At 34.9% G+C, this 16,721-nt stretch overlaps 2 protein-coding genes across 2 annotated transcripts; both read left to right on the top strand.

The window, feature by feature from the left end:
• Positions 1–1,606: 1,606 nt before the first annotated feature.
• LOC100474594 (olfactory receptor 4P4) lies at positions 1,607–2,524 on the top strand. The gene has a single exon (XM_002930038.2). It carries the CDS (start codon positions 1,607–1,609, stop codon positions 2,522–2,524), a length of 918 nt encoding a protein of 305 aa, XP_002930084.1.
• Positions 2,525–13,364: 10,840 nt separating this feature from the next.
• LOC100475844 (olfactory receptor 4P4) lies at positions 13,365–14,295 on the top strand. Its single transcript, XM_002930040.4, is given in 2 exon segments — positions 13,365–13,508; positions 13,510–14,295. Coding segments are annotated over 2 exon segments (930 nt in total).
• Positions 14,296–16,721: the final 2,426 nt, after the last annotated feature.

The following is a 16,721-nucleotide window of genomic DNA, read 5'->3' on the forward strand; positions in this document are numbered from 1 at the left end:
TTGAAAATGTCTCCTTTTCTTCATTTTTATGTTTAATGCTTTGAAGATTTAAAAAAAATGTCATGTATTTCCCTCGCTAATATTTCTTTCTCAGGAAGTTGGTCACATTGTCATTCTACTAGCACCTCCAAGAGTGATGATATTTCCATGAGTATGCAGATTGGAATAGTAACAGCTGTAGTGGTAAAATTGAAAGCCCAACGCTGTGAAGGGATTTCAAAACAGAGATGCTAAAACACCACACATTTACCCTTAGAACTATTGTGCTATATTTTACAGTGATCTGGGAGTCTGTCATCTCTCATGAGATGCAAATTATAATTCTTCCACTGCTATCTTCTCTGATGCATGCTCCTTTCCTGTGGGAAGGCACACTAAAAGAATAAGAATTAGGAGATATAACTTATAAATACTTCATTTTATTGGCTTTTTGATTTGGGAAATTCATTTAGTTTCTCTTAATCTGTTCCTTTCACACTGAAAAGAATATGGTGGGATTAGATGAGTATTTGAATATTTAAATCATTCTCATAACTAGACTTATTATTTAATAATTGTTTTCAAAACTCTCCCAGTTTCAGTTTTTATGCATACTTATTTAAAGGAATGCAATATAATATTTTCATAAACTATTATTTGCAACAGTAATTGTAACAATGTACATAAAGATATAAGAAAAACTTTAATTTTATGAAAGAACTATAACTTGTATATAATTTTGAGGATAAGATCTAATGCCTTCATGTTAAAAAGGGAGACTAGAATGTCTTCCATTTCCATTAGTGTTTTTTGTCTTTATTTATTAACATTATTAAGTTTAATGGCTATGGAGTTTACCTTAAAACATTCTTTTACACTAAAATTAAAGTAAAAGATATACTTATTTTTTCTAATTATTGTTCAAAATTTCACTGACCAAAAAAGAAAATCTACTTTTTGTTGTATTTTCAACTATTTTTGCCTTAGATCGTAGCTAGTAAGATTGGTTTCTTAAGCTCAATGTATAGTACCCACCCCACACCCACCCTTGTATTTCAAAGAATTATTGCAATCCTAATCACCGAACTCACAATTTAGGCAGATGTATTTTTGTTTCTGTTTTTTTTTTAAATGCAACTACATTCCTTGATCATATGTCTACAGCCAATTTAGGAGAATGCTCCATATCATGCTGGGGAAATGAAACATTACCTAGAATGAAAAGTCTGTTATGAATAAACAACACAATGGAATATTTTGAGTAAAATAAATTTCTTGCATTAAATTAATCCCACTACCATCTAAATGTTATAAATAACAGTGGTACAATTTCTTGTTAGAAAACAGTAAATTTTCAATCACTATATTTTCAAAATTTAATCAAAAGTATTTTTTGCTTTTCAAAATAATAGAATATTTGAAAAAATTTTAAAAATCATAGCAAAATCAGTTATGATTCCTAAGGAAAAAAAACATAATATTGATTTATAAATTAGCTATTGTAAATTGTTGAATTAGGCTTATGTTTTGTTAGCAAATTTTATATGATTGTGTTAATATTGTCAACATTTTCATCCAAATTATTTTTCTTTTCAGGAACTCAGTTATTGTGCATAACACACAATTTATGGAAAGTCAGAGGAACATCTCAGAATTTATCCTTTTGGGACTTTCATATAACCAGAATGTACAAATATTTTGCTTTGTTTTCTTCTTATTTTGTTATGTTTCCATCCTGGTCGGAAATCTCCTAATTCTTGTCTCCATTCGATGCAGTGGCCTTTTTTACCAACCGATGTACTATTTCCTCAGCCATTTATCCTTTATGGACATTTGCTACACCTCCTGTGTGACACCCAAACTGATTGGTGACCTGCTATTGGCTAGAAAAACCATCTCTTATGATAACTGCATGTTACAGGTCTTTTTCTTGCACTTCTTAGGAATAATTGAAATCTTCATCCTTACAGTCATGGCCTTTGATCGCTATGCTGCCATCTGCAAACCTCTCCACTACCTGCTTATCATGAACAAGACAAGGTGCCATCTCCTAGTCTTGGCTGCTTGGGCCGGTGGGGCCGTCCATTCTTTTTCGCAGTTTTCTATGATAATCTTGTTGCCCTTCTGTGGCCCCAATGAAATCAATCACTACTATTGTGATATTTTCCCTTTGCTGAAAGTCGCCTGCACTGATACCTACATTACCGGGGTCCTTGTGGTTGCCAATTCAGGAATGGTCGCTTTAGTAACCTTTGTTCTCTTGTTTGGGTCTTATATTGTTATATTATTCAGTTTAAGAAATCACTCAGCTGAGGGAAGACACAAAGCCCTCTCTACCTGTGGGTCTCATATCACAGTGGTCATCTTATTTTTCGGGCCTTCAATCTTTGCTTACCTTAGACCTCCTACCACTTTCCCTGAGGACAAAATATTTGCTTTATTTTATACCATCATTGCTCCTATGTTCAATCCCCTAATCTATACTCTGAGAAATACAGAGATGAAAAAAGCCATGAGAAGGGTTTGGTGTCAAAGGATATTTTAAGAAGAAAAACACAATTGACTTGTCCTACTCAATATGCTAAAAACTTTATGCAGGTGCAAAAGTGGACCTGGAATCAGAGAGCTCTCTATTAGCTTTCAGATCATTGAAACCAGATCTTTCACTTTATGGATGTCGGACATGATAAGCTGAGGAATTATGAGTAAGGTGACAATTTTACTAGTGGAACTGAGATTGGGTAGGAGCATATGTATATAAAAAATATTCTAAGCCAAAAAAATGGTGGCTATGTCATATACAGTAAGCAGTTCTAAAGCTGCGAGACTGATTGTGAATTTTAATATTAATTTGCATATGAAATTTATACATGAAAATTTGACAACATTTTGACATTCTGTAGAAATGGAGATTAAGAGGGGTTTTCAGAAATTAAGAAAAGATTTTTTTGTTGTTTTGAACTTCATTTCCTGTAGGATATTCATCTAAATCTTATGTGAAATAATGTACATGATGAAAAAAATCCATGTAGATAATTTGGTTCTAAACCAAAGAAAAAGCAAAGAAAAAGGGGTGGTTATACTTTCCTGCTGGGAGCTGCAACACCCACCCCCACACCATCTCCCTTAAAGTGTCATAGGCAGGGATAAAGGGACAGGTGGAAATTTATGTTTCTGTTGTAGTGTTTATTACATCACAGATACTCAGAATGTGGAAAGACAAGATGAGAAAATTAATAGATCATATCCCCTTCCATAGAGCTCAATTAGTTGAGTGACCTCAAGACTGTGCATTTGGGAGAAACTGCACACATCAGCTTGCCTTGATATGTAGACATAAGAAATGAATTCCATTTCTATCCTAATGGACAAGGAATAGGGCCACCTGAACTTTTTTTGAGATAGAAATTTTCCTTTAACATAATTATTGTATATATTTTTTTCTTCTTAAGGTGTGAAAAGAAGTAATAATAACAAAACACAGTTATTTGTGATATTCAAAAATATACTACCATTGTCCATGAATAGAATATATTATCTGTAGGTATTTTAGAGAAAGATTTCCCAAGAGAAAAAGAAAACAATGTAAGAAAATATTTTTTATCATCAATAGAATGCAAATAATTAAGATCTTTATGAAAAAGAATTGACATTCATAAGAAGGTGGGTAATAGGGTAAGGGGCGTTATTTTAAAAACATGAAGAATATTTGAAAACAAAATGCAATAGAATTTCAAAAAAAAACAATTTCAACTGTAACATAAAATGAAAGGGAAGGTGGGGCACTTGTGTGACACAGTGGGTTATGCATCTGATTCTTGGTTTTGGCTCAAGTCATGATCTCAGGGTCATGAGATCGACCCCAGTGTCAGGCTCCACACTCAGTGTGGAGTCTGCTTGAGACCTTCTTTCCCTTTCCCTCCGCCCCTCCCATTTGTGGTCTCTTTCTCTCTAAAATAAACAAACAAATCTTTTAAAAAAATGAAGGAGAAGGAAAGGGAGAGAAAATGATAAGAAATGCAAATTGTACAAAATTTATGTGAGAGAAGAATTATATAAATTACAATTTAGACAAATTACTAATAAAAAATAAATATTGTGCTGGCTTAAAACACATCACTAATACCAAAGAGTAGCAAAGCCTACAGGTTTTGAGAGAAAAAGATGAGAGTGAGAAGTCTTATTCCTAGTCCTATTTCCTTTCATTTATGCAAAACATAAAAAGACACCTTCATATCAGCCTAATATATACTACCCACATGTTCACCTTATCAAATGTTTTACATTACCGAAAATTTCATAACACCATAAGTGTTGAATCCATATAAAAAACTTAAAGGAAAGTCAAAATATAAATAATTGATATATTTTTCTTCATCCTCAAAAGCCATGGTTAATAACACTTAGGGAAAAGAATGAGCATCAAACCAGAAGTCCTTATACTTTGATTTGCATGGCATACCATTTTGTTAATGTCATGACTCTGGTCAAATCAACAAACATCTATGCATCTTGTATTCTTCATTTACAATATAAAACTGATAAGTAAAATTATTCATGTCACTTAAATATGAAATGATAAATTGAAATTGCATCTGAGAAATTGATTAGTGGCTAAGATACATGGAGTAGTTATTACTTAAGACATAATCATCAACAAAAGAAGTCATATAACTATTTCCATATGTCTCCCTCAATGGCTCTGTCTTCATGATGCTTTCTTCTTGACCTTCTTCTTGAAGAAATGAACCCACAGAGAAGACAGCATGTTATTTAGAGAAACATAAGTTATAATAAATTCTCCCAAACTGCTAAAATTGAGGTGTAACTATACAAGACAGGCAGCTAGCAAATATGTTTGATTAACTTTCAGAGTTGCCCAGATTCTATCCAAACTTAACCTATCCAAAATATATTTTTTAATAAAGCCATCTAGACTTTTTACTAATACATCACAGCAGCCTTTATGAAGAGCATATTCCTCTTTCAACAACTTTCCTCCTGTTGTGCTTTATTAGTTAATATTAACTCATTCATCATTTTTAAGTGATAGCTTATTTATGTTACATTGACTTCTTAAATGCTACTATAAGTATTAAGACTTTTGTAATGAAACGCCTTTAATTCCCATTTTGACTCATAATTTGAGCAAGAAACAAAGGTATTATTAACTGTATTTCTCTCTAATGTCAATATAAAGAATTTTTATTAAACGTTTGTATTGTATCACCAAAGAAACTGAAATTTTCCACTAAGGTGTTTTCCATTAAGAATTTAATGCACCTTGGGGCACCTGGGTGGCACAGTGGTAAAGCGTGTGCCTTTGGCTCAGGGCGAGATCCCGGCATTATGGGATCGAGCCCCACATCAGGCTCCTCCACTATGAGCCTGCTTCTTCCTCTCCCACCCCCCTGCTTGTGTTCCCTCTCTAGCTGGCTGTGTCTCTGTCAAATAAATAAATAAAATCTTTTTTAAAAAAAGAATTTAATGCACCTTGAGAAAATATTATAACATTAATAAAATTAAGGAACAAGAAATTTATGATAAGAAGTCATAAAACACACACAATGTTCAAATATGTAAAAATAAAAAAGCAAAAAGCAAAGACCAAAAGTCATATTAAAATATTCCCAAAAATTGAATGTAATTATTGCTGGAAGAAGAAAGAGAGCCATAGGTTTTATTTTGCCTTTATGCTTATTTCAAGAGTTAGTGATACTATAGTGATACTATAAGGACTGAAAACGTGGTTTGAAAAAATGTATATGTATATATGTATGATATGTATTAATGGTGTTTCTATCTAAATATAGGGATACTATAGTTTATATACTTTTTAAATTGATATTTTCTAAAAAGCCAGTATAGCAAGACATACTTGGATGTTTTCATTTTGGAGGATGGTGAGTCTATGGGAGCAAAGGATCTTCCCTGGTGAGGAAGTAAAGCTAGAAAGATTCCAGGGTAGGAGCTAGGGAGGAGAGCCTGGAGATGACTGCTTGGGAAACTGGAAGCTGAGAGGGGATCCCATGGAAGTTCTGAGCTGAGAATAGGAATAATGGTGAAAACATGACCTAGACTTTTGAAGGCATCTTTAAGTAAAGTGTTAGAATATCTTAAATCAGGTTTCAGTGGGGTGACCTAGGACAAAGGGTAAAAACTTTCAGTTATGAGAAGATCAGTTCTGAGGATGTAACTATAATATGGTGACCGCAGTTAATAATACAGATTTGTATACTTCAAAGTTGCTGAGAGTGGATGGTAAGCATTCTTACCACACACACAAATAGTGGTTAACTATGTAAAATGATGGTAATAATGTATTAGTAATACTTCCACAGTGTATATGCATATAAAATCATCACATTGTACACTTTAAATATAAACAATATATTTGTTAATGATTCTTCAATAAAGTTAAAAAAAACAAAACAAAACAACACAACACCACCAGATTTCCTTAGGAGGGTGGGGAATAGACTGGACCAAAATGAAATACCTAGACTTGCTTTCAAGTTAATTATTTGAAGGCAAATCCAACTTCAAACTCTACCCCAGGTACCTTCAGTGCCTTGGATATGGTTTTAGGGTTGTCTTGCTATGCATCTTTCCCATATTTCACTTATGAAATAAAACACACAAAGAAACTTATGAGAGAGAGAGATGGGGGCTCGGGCTGGGGGAGAGAACTGGACAGGAAATATCCCTGTAATCTCCATATGAATCAAAAAGCAGAACACTGCCATCATCTCCAGAGTCAACCATCCAGTCCTCACTCCTCCCCTTCCCCAGTACTAACTATTCTCTTGGCATTTATGGATAATCTCCTCCTTGCCCAGCGACCTTAGTTAGCCAAGTATTTATCTTAGCTTTTATAGGATTTTCTTGTGGGTAAAATAAGAACACAGTGGGTCCTTGTGAAGTTTAAACAGCAGTGCTTGGTGTATGATACACTGCAAACCCTCCTTTAAAGTTTTTCAAATGCAAATTTTGTTGAAATGCAAACTTTGTTTTTCAAATTACTTTTTAAAAATGTTCTAAACCAGGGGCACCTGGGTGGTTTAGTCCGTTAAGCGTCCAACTCTTGATTTTAACTCAGCTCATGATCTCAGGGTGGTGGGATCAAGCCCGTGTCCGTGGGGAGTCGACTTGAGGTTTTTCTCCCACTCCCTCTGCCCCTCCCCCCTGCTCACGTTCTTTCTTGGTCTCTCTCTAAAAATAAATCTTTAAAAAATTTTTTTAAAAGATTTTATTTACCTATTCCACAGAGATAGAGACAGCCAGTGAGAGAGTGAACACAAGCAGGGGGAGTGGGAGAAGAAGAAGCAGGCTCATAGCGGAGGAGCCTGATGTGGGGCTCGATCCCAGAATGCTGGGATCACGCCCTGAGCCGAAGGCAGACGCTTAACCGCTGTGCCACCCAGGAGCCCCTAAAATTTTTTTCTAAACTGAAAATAATACAAAATAATACTAAACTTTATTAGTTTGTATTTTTTCCAGAAATTTACCTATATACTTGAAAATATACTATAACCCACTGTAATTCTCTTAGAGAATACAATAAGACAGTTTTTGAGGAGAGATGAAGACCATTAGCTACCTTGAGGGCCATGGCTGTCTGTACTCCTGTCAATTTATAGAGACTAGAGGAAGGATAAGGCCCTTAAAGAGAAAGTCCCTCAAGTTTGTTTTCAACACAAAATTCCTTAAGTGCAGTCACTGGGACCCAGGAGGAATTTCTAATGACAAATTCCTCAAACACATGCAATGGTAATTGCAGCTTGCATACAGTTTATAATCCAGATGCTATCCTAGCTGCACTTTGTCTGATAACTTAGACCTAAAGGAAATCCACCTGGTGAACTTATATTTGGGAAGGTAAATCCAAACTACTTGGAAAGAAGAGTCAGTGCTCTAGAATAAAAGAAACGTAGTTTCAGAATGTATTCTCTATTAAGTATGAATTATCCATGTGAGCTTGGGCATCTCTAGGAGCAACTTTAATGATGAAAATATAGATTGTGATTTGATCCCTTTGGATACAAAATTATCCCACTTGACTTCAAACTGTCACTCTGAATGTATGACTTCTCATTGGAGATGTTGGTTGAGTGGTGTCAGTTGTCTCTAAAATGATACCAGCTTTCTCTCTGAGAATGGCTAATGAGTTACGCTGAGAGAAGTGTGAATTCAAGAAGATGAAATGAAATGCTCTGAACAGTAGGGAAATGACCAGAATTTCAGTGAAGAAAGAGAGGACACCAGAAGGAAGAAGTGGGAATGGATCCACAACAGAGTGAAAGAACATGTGGTGAATTATTTCTCCTCCCTTCCCGTTTTCCTGCCTGACTATGTGATATCCACTAAATATATTTTTGCCTCCATTGTATAGCTAGCAGACTGACTTTCAGTTAAAGTTAAATACAGGCATCTTCTCTGAATTTTATAGATTAGTTTGTTTTGAGGTTGGGGCAGCAATAAATTCAAAGAGCTGCCCATTGAGAGGGCCATACAACGTTCTAAAGAGACAGGCAGACAGTGAACAGGAAATAGTGCTTAAGTGGATAACAAATTTCAAATTAAAAAAAAAATACTTTTAGAACTTTTGGGGGAAAGCTGAAAAAGTATTGATTAAGAAAAATGTGATTCACAGGTTACTAGGAAAGTGATAAAGCCCAAATTCAGAGGACAAAAAAGCTCCCTGCAGTAACCATTATCATGATTACTGATACTTCCCTCCCCATGCCTCCAAAAAAAGCCCCAAGAATTAACATAACCTAAGACCCTACTCAGGTCAACAAAAATATCAAAGGAAAGTATCTCAAAACTCAAGTCTCTGTTTACCTTATCTCTGTTTATTTTGTCCTCTGCCCTTGTTTCTGAGAATAAGTATTAAGGCAATAATTTCAATTATGGAGTATCTTCTTTATAGACCATTTGAAATCAGTGAAGTTATTTCTTTTAATCATTTACAAACTTTACTGAGTATTGGTTAAATAAATAGTAGCTTGTATTTGACAAGAGATAGAACAAAGATAAAATAATTAGAAATATTTATCAAGTCCCTATCATGTACTAGGTGACTTAGACATTTTATCAAATTAATTCTCACACCAGTGTCAGGATATAGACGTACCCACCACCGATGTATTCATCCATTGCCAATATGATGATCTGAGAAAAAAACAGTACATGCCAAGGATCGTACAGATCAGGGAGACATGGCTAGAATTCAAAGTTAAACTTGTGCAAGCACTTCTTAGTATTTCAAGGCAGAAAGGAAGACAGTCTCTCCATCATTCAGGAATTTAAGATCACAAAACTTAAGAATATATTGGGTTTATTTTGGCATAAATTAAAAATGGAAATATTAGTCAAGTGAGGTACTATTTTAAGTAGTTATAGTATCAAATACCTATTGAGTATATACTAAGTATCAGTAACTATGGTAAGTACACAGCATTTTGTTTAGTGTACTGCTAAATGAGACATGTTATTTCAGATTTTCAGACTCTCCTAATTAGGTCTATTGTCTTGGGCTAATTACTTAATTTCTCTATGACTCAGTTTCCTTTTTTATAAAATGAGCTTATTAGTAATATTTATTTCTTAGAATTATTGTGAGAATTTAAAAAGCTTATGTTAGGCATGTGGGAATGCTAAAATCATAAGCTAATATACGAATTATTCGACCTTCTCATAGTGTAGTAAAGTAATGGAATGAGGCCATGCGCTCATTCATAGCAAAACCAGAATATAAACCCAACCAAGTTCACCTCATTGTGTTCAAGGTTTTTCAAAACTTTAATAATAGCAGAGAACCCAAGGGTTATGCAAAATCTTAAGTGAAACATATAAAGTATCAAGACTAGATTTATCCTTTTAAAGATGGGGACTCTAGAATAAGTGAATACAAGTTCCTCAAGTGAGTGAAGTACCATAGCAGAGAATAAATTACAATCTCTTTTTTCTAACCACTGATCTTACAAGGGGACTATCTGTGGCTGGAATAGCGTGTCCGAGAGCATGGCAAGATTCAGTGCATTTTATTCATTATGGGAGCAGAACTTTTTTACCTTTGCAATTGGATTACATATGGAGGGGAGAGGAACAGAGTGAAATTGTAGTTTGGTTTGAGTATCTTCGAACTTTTATAGACTAAAAGACTTTGTTTTAATTTATTATCTCATTTTGTCACGTGCATAACAAAATTAGAATGGCTGAAATGGTTTAAGAACCACGATTTTGGAGGTTATGTGGTTTGGAATGATGTGATTAGGTAATTGGAAGAAAGGGTTTTTGACATTAAATTTATTCTGTTGCTTTTATTCTATATCTTTTATATATGGACTCAGGCTCTGGTTCAGAAAACTCTGGTTTCAAGTTCTGTTTTGCAAAATACTAGTTAGGCATTCTATGTATACTTTATCAGGAAAGCTTCAACTAATTTTTATCTCTGTAAGGTATTATTACTCTCGTATGTGCATCAAACTGCACTTAACACCATATTCGTTTAGATGTATTTTTTTCACAGTTCTCATACATCAATTTCTAAATTTGAAACTCATAACTCCCTGATTTATTTAGGGAACGAGTAATTTGTCTGTATTTTGTACAAGCAAAAGTGGTGAGGGAAATACAGTTTGGAGTTCACACTTAAAATTGATGACTGAGTTGAAAATAGAAATTAGAGATCGTCTTGCACTCTAAAATTGAGAAGCTAGAGGGGCGCCTGGGGGGTTCAGACAGTTAAGCATCAACTCCTTCATTTTGGCTGAGGACATGATCTCAGCTTCTGGGATCAGGTCTGTGCTCAGTGGGAAGTCAGCTTGAGGATTCTCTCCCTCTGTCTTTGCCCCTCCCCCTGCTTCTGTGCTCTCTCCCCCTCTCAAATAAATAAATAAATAAATAATAAATCTTTAATAAAATAAAATAATATTGAGAAGTTAGAAACATAGGTGGTAGTTTATACTTGATGAACCACATAAGTTTGGGGAATACTGAAATGAAAAAAAAAAAAAAAAGAAGAATGGAAATGAAGCATTTTTTGTGGACTCAAGAATAGAGAAAATAGGAAATTGGACCACATATTTAGCAATATTGTTTTATTATAAGGTTAGACCACATTTAATCATTGGAAAATTAATTTTCTATCAAATGAAGACAGAACAATGGGCTTTGCCTGAATATTCTAGCAACTAATTTCTACCGAGGATTAATTTCAGGTATGAAGTAAAATTTTGTTGTTTAATTTTGGGGCAGGGGTAGAAGAAAACCAGTTCAAGGGGTTGTTTATTTCTGTGCACGATTAAGATAAAGGTTTTATTTAGGTCCATCCAAAAGGAACAAGCAATTACTTTAAAAAATGACTAAACAAGTATTTCAAATATTATTTTTTAAAATAGTGTGCATTTATTTATAGGTAAGAAGAAATTTTCATGGTATCATTGGAGGCACCAAACCTAACTTTTCAATGGTTCTCTCTATGCTAATTCTAAATCTTAAAATTGTACCAAAAAAAAATAAATTCATTTGTTTTAAGGCCCCATTGCAAAGGAATTTTATATTTGGTGTGTGATACAGTTACCTTAATCTCTAAAAGAGAGTGATGAGGGGAGAATTTAAAAATTAATTGGTGAGAAACTATTGTAGCTACAAGATTAGGGAAGAAGGAATATCAAAATTTCTAAAGAAAGATGGTAAATATTAGCGACGCATTTTGAGGTCAAAATTTAAGAAAAACAATTGGATCATGGGTTACCAATTCAATGTTATTTCATTCACTGGCACTGAGGCTCCAACTAAGTTAGCAGAAGCTATGGTCAACACCAACTAAATTGCCTGTAGGTTTAATATAATTGGTGAATGATGAAGAGATTGAATCTATCCTCATTCATTCTGTGTATTTTCTATATACTGTTATTTAGTTGTTTTTTTTTTTTTTTGAAGATTTTCTTTAAGTAATCTCTATGACCAACATGGGGCTCAAACTCACAACCCCGAGAACAAGAGTTACATGCTCCACTGACTAAGCCAGGCAGGTGTCCCGGTATTTTCTATATACTTTTAACTAAAATCCCTTCTATTTAAAACTAGGAGATTTGGTTAGTGCAGATCTCAAAGTTACCTTCCTGCTCAAAATAATTTTATGACATTAAAATTTCATTTTCTACATGAGAATCATATTTACTAGACTTCATTATTGACAACTTTACTGATTTGGTAGCACTAGAACTAAGAAAATTAAATTAGCAATTAGTACTCCTATGGTTAATAAAGCAAGAGTCATTTCTTAATTTTTTTTTTTTAGTTTCTTAACCATTTTGTGGCAAAGTTCAGTCAGATTTTCTTATATTACAAATGAGATAATTTAAATTAAAAAAAATTGATTAGTATCCAAATTCACACACTGGTACCATTAGTAATGGAGCCTGGGTTCCAACTGTTTGTCTTCATATAAACCTTTCCTGTAAGTTTTTTCTTTGAATTATGCAGCACCAAGATTCTTTAAGGGTTTGGCAAAAGGCATGCATTGGATGAATATCAAAAAGAAATTCATACTATAATTCAAACCACTGTGAAGAAATTGACTTGCAGAGTCAAGAGCAAAACCACTAAGGTAAAAATGTCTTCTGCTCTTCTTTTTAGTTTTAACTATCACTTTATTCTGTGGTTCATTTTAAGTACATGATTTGTACTGATGTGCCTATAAAAATAAACTTTTGCTATAAAATGTCATCATTTTACTGTCCCAAAACACTAAGTAAAAGATGGATAAGCAATCAAAAAATTATTCAAACCAACTCAGGGGCCCCCTGCAGAGATTTTTCATCTTACACCTTGTAAATATATACATATCATATAAATCTTTAGTTTTATTCTCTACCTCATCCTGAAACTATTTTGAGGAAGCATATATCCCACTAGTGGCCACTCAAGCTTAAAATTTCTTCTATATCATTTAACAGCAACTTTAATGACTTATACTTGCATCTTTAACAAATTTGAGTTTACAAGGACCTGGAGAAATGTCCTTTCCAAGGGCTTTGTTGTATATTCCTCTAGAATTGCAAAACATTTGGCAACTAATCATAATTTTTAAACATTTTTTTAAACTTACTGATTGAATTCATTCATGAAACATAATGTCAAGATCAAACATAATGTCCTGAAAAACTAACATGGAATTCACCATGAGACTAATCAGAAAAAAAAAAAAAAAATTAAATATCAGATCTTATTTTCTAGAACGCTGGGATTATATCCATTCAATATAGCTTCATGATAGCGGTGTCATCATCCATATTCTCCAAGCATATGTCTGACACTGACTTGCGCATTATGTCTTTTCAGGGGACTGTTATGCATTTTTACTGCACTGGATCATGGACAGTAGGAATAACGTCACTGTGTTTATTCTCTCGGGACTGTCTCAAAACAAGAGCATTGAAATCCTCTGTTTTGTATTATTTTTATTTTGCTACATTGCTATTTGGGTGGGAAACCTGCTCATAATGATTTCTATCACGTGCAGTCCACCTAATGAACCAACCCATGTATTTCTTCCTTAACTGCCTCTCACTCTCTGACCTTTGCTACACGTCAACAGTGACACCCAAACTAATGACTGATTTACTGGCAGAAAGGAAGACCATTTCCTACAGTAACTGCATGACACAACTCTTTACTACACATTTATTTGGAGGCATCGAGGTTTTCATCCTCACAGGGATGGCCTACGACCGCTACGTGGCCATCTGCAAGCCCCTGCACTACACCGTCATCATGAGCAGACAGAGGTGTCACGCAATCGTCACAGCCTGCTGCACCGGCGCATTGATCCACTCTGCCAGTCAGTCCCTCCTCACCGTCTTCCTGCCCTTCTGTGGCCCCAATGAGATAGATCACTACTTCTGTGACGTGTATCCTTTACTGAAGCTGGCCTGCACCGACACATACAGAATCGGTCTCTTGGTAATTGTTAATTCAGGACTGATTGCTCTGATGACTTTTGTGATTTTGATGGTGTCCTATTTTCTGATATTATACACCATCAGGGCTTACCCCGCAGAGAGCCGCACCAAAGCTCTTTCCACTTGCAGTTCCCACGTCACAGTTGTGGTTCTGTTCTTTGTGCCTATTCTTTTCATTTACATTCGACCAGCCACAACTTTCCCAGAAGACAAAGTGTTTGCTCTTTTCTACACCATCATTGCGCCCATGTTCAACCCACTGATCTACACACTGAGAAACATGGAGATGAAGAACGCCATGAGGAAAATGTGGTGTCATAATTTGTTTTTGGAAGGGAAGTAACTGGTATTAAAAGCATTCCCGAATTTCACTTTAGGATTCTATCCTGAGCCCTAGAATTAATAAGAAATGATATATAAAGAGTGCATAGTGATTGCAAAAGCCAACCACAGGTTGTCCTGCCTGGATAATTTACTTTAAAAATTTTTTTTCTTCTTTTTTATTGAAGTGTTATTGACATACAATATTCTGTTCATTTCAGGTGTACATCACAGTGATTCAATATTTTGATACATTTTGAAATGATCCCCACAACAAGTCTAATTACCATCTGTCACCACACAAAGTAATTACATTATTATTGATGACTGGACAATTTTCATTTATTTTTTCAGTTCATTCTTCCTCTATTCTCCTCGCATACCAGTCCCAAGTCCTCCATAATTCGATACTTTATTTTGAACGTATAAGGAAGTCTTTTCCCATGTCCTCTTGAGTTGCACTATCACTAGATTGTGCGCTCCTATTAACAGAAACAATAGGAAGTCATCTGGAAGATTAGAAACATAGGTAGATTTTACTCCCAGCATTTCAGAGGAGAGCATATAAAGGTAGGTTTTTGAGCTGAGGTGAAGAGGTACATGAGCTATTCAGCATTCATAAACACTCTTCTGTATGATACTTGAACCTAGTCTCACTCTCTCCCTTCCAGAAAGGAAACATAACATCCTCAACATTCTGGACAACGTTAATTTTAATGTTAGTTTCTCTTCTAGTTCAGGTTATAATCCTTCCTGAAAAATCTGTAACATTAAGAACAGGCTGTAAAATTACTCAATACATTGATACATTAGAACAAGTGTCCTTGTTTCTATAATTGGTCATGAGATTTTAGTTAACATTTATACCTTTCTTTCTTGCACTGCCTACTCACTCTTCCCTCTGATTTGGGTTCATTATCTACTAGTATGAACCAAATCGTCATTCCTGAAATTCCGAATCTTTAATGGTCCTGCCATTTTTAAAATTAACTTGTACTATTGTTTTAGAAATTTTAACAGATGCCCTGGGTTCCAGATATTGATCATTCATGCCCATTGTGTCAAACAGATCTGATCTCATCGTCAATACCAATTGCTCCAGCCCCTTTTGTCTTTGGTTTAGTAGAGGCATGAGGAGCCCAAAAGGTGTCCAAGTGATAACTTCAATTTCCAGTTCAATAAAATAATTGCTGTGTTCCCTCATGAAAGCATAACATCTATAACTAAAATCTATTAGCCAGATGAGCTGAAAAATGTTGGCACATGAAGCAAAAATTCTCTAAAGGATTTTAGTATAATAATAAAGGAGGTACTTGCATATACATTATTTGATTCCATAGGATTCTATAACTGTTTATCATGGCTATGGGAGAAATATAATCATCTGTTGGTCAACACATCCTTGAAGATATAACTCAAACTTTTCAGGGTGCTGTTTCTCAATTGGCATTCTGTTCAGTAAGCCATTTCCTCATTGTAGTTAACCAGTTACTTAAGAGAAATGGGGTATAAATAAGTTTACTAGAGCTACCATAAGGGAATACCATAGACAGCATGGCTTAAACAAGAAAAATGTATTTTCCATCAGTTCTGGAGTTTGAAAGTCCAAGGTCAAAGTACTGACAGGTTTAGTTTCTTCAAAGTTCTGTCTCCTTGGCCAAATAGATGACTGCCTTCTCCATGTGTCCTAACATGGTCTTCTTTCTGTGCACACATGTTCCTGGTGTTTTTTCTGTGTGTCCGAATTTTCTCTTATGAGGATGCCTGTCACATTGGATTAGGGCCCACCCTAAAGGCCTCATTTTAACTTAATTCCGTCTTTAAAGACCCTATCTCTAAATAGTCACCTTCTGAGTTACTTGGATTTAGGCATTCAATATACGAATTTTCAGGAACTCAATTCAGTCTACAACAGAGTATATGGTAGGATCAATGAATTCCTGTGTGTATGTCCACTATCATGCTTCTTTTACTATGAAATACATTACTTGTTTGGAATCAATTCTAAGTGAAATAACATGATGGTGAATAAGACATTCCATAAGTCAATTCATTATGATGCTCGTGCAAGTATTATAAGCAGGAAAGACAAATCTATGCCCGGAATCAGTGTCTATTTCTGTGCAGACAAATTATGTTTCCTCCATTATGGATGGTTTTCAGTGTAATCAACTTGCCACCACAGGACTGAGTAGTCACCCTGAGCAGTGTGCATACTGGGCATTCAATATTGGTGTGACAGAGAGTAGCTTCCAAAGATGGCCACAGCAATATTTCTTAACTAGTCCATATGGAAATACCATATGTAGAGGCCAGGTGTAGAATTTTAGGGCCAACAGTTCATCCGATGTCTGGGCCCTTGGCCAGTGGCAACTGCCAGTCATGTAAGTCAAGATGACTCCAGATGATTTCACCTGCTAGCTAGTGAGCACTCCCAGTCTTTGAGTT

Source organism: Ailuropoda melanoleuca, chromosome 16, assembly GCF_002007445.2.
Source record: "Ailuropoda melanoleuca isolate Jingjing chromosome 16, ASM200744v2, whole genome shotgun sequence".
Taxonomy (NCBI): domain Eukaryota; kingdom Metazoa; phylum Chordata; class Mammalia; order Carnivora; family Ursidae; genus Ailuropoda; species Ailuropoda melanoleuca.

Bases quoted from the DNA above. Each gene is read 5' to 3' on its own strand.
- LOC100474594 (XM_002930038.2), top strand. From the start codon at position 1,607: ATGGAAAGTCAGAGGAACATCTCAGAATTTATCCTTTTGGGACTTTCA.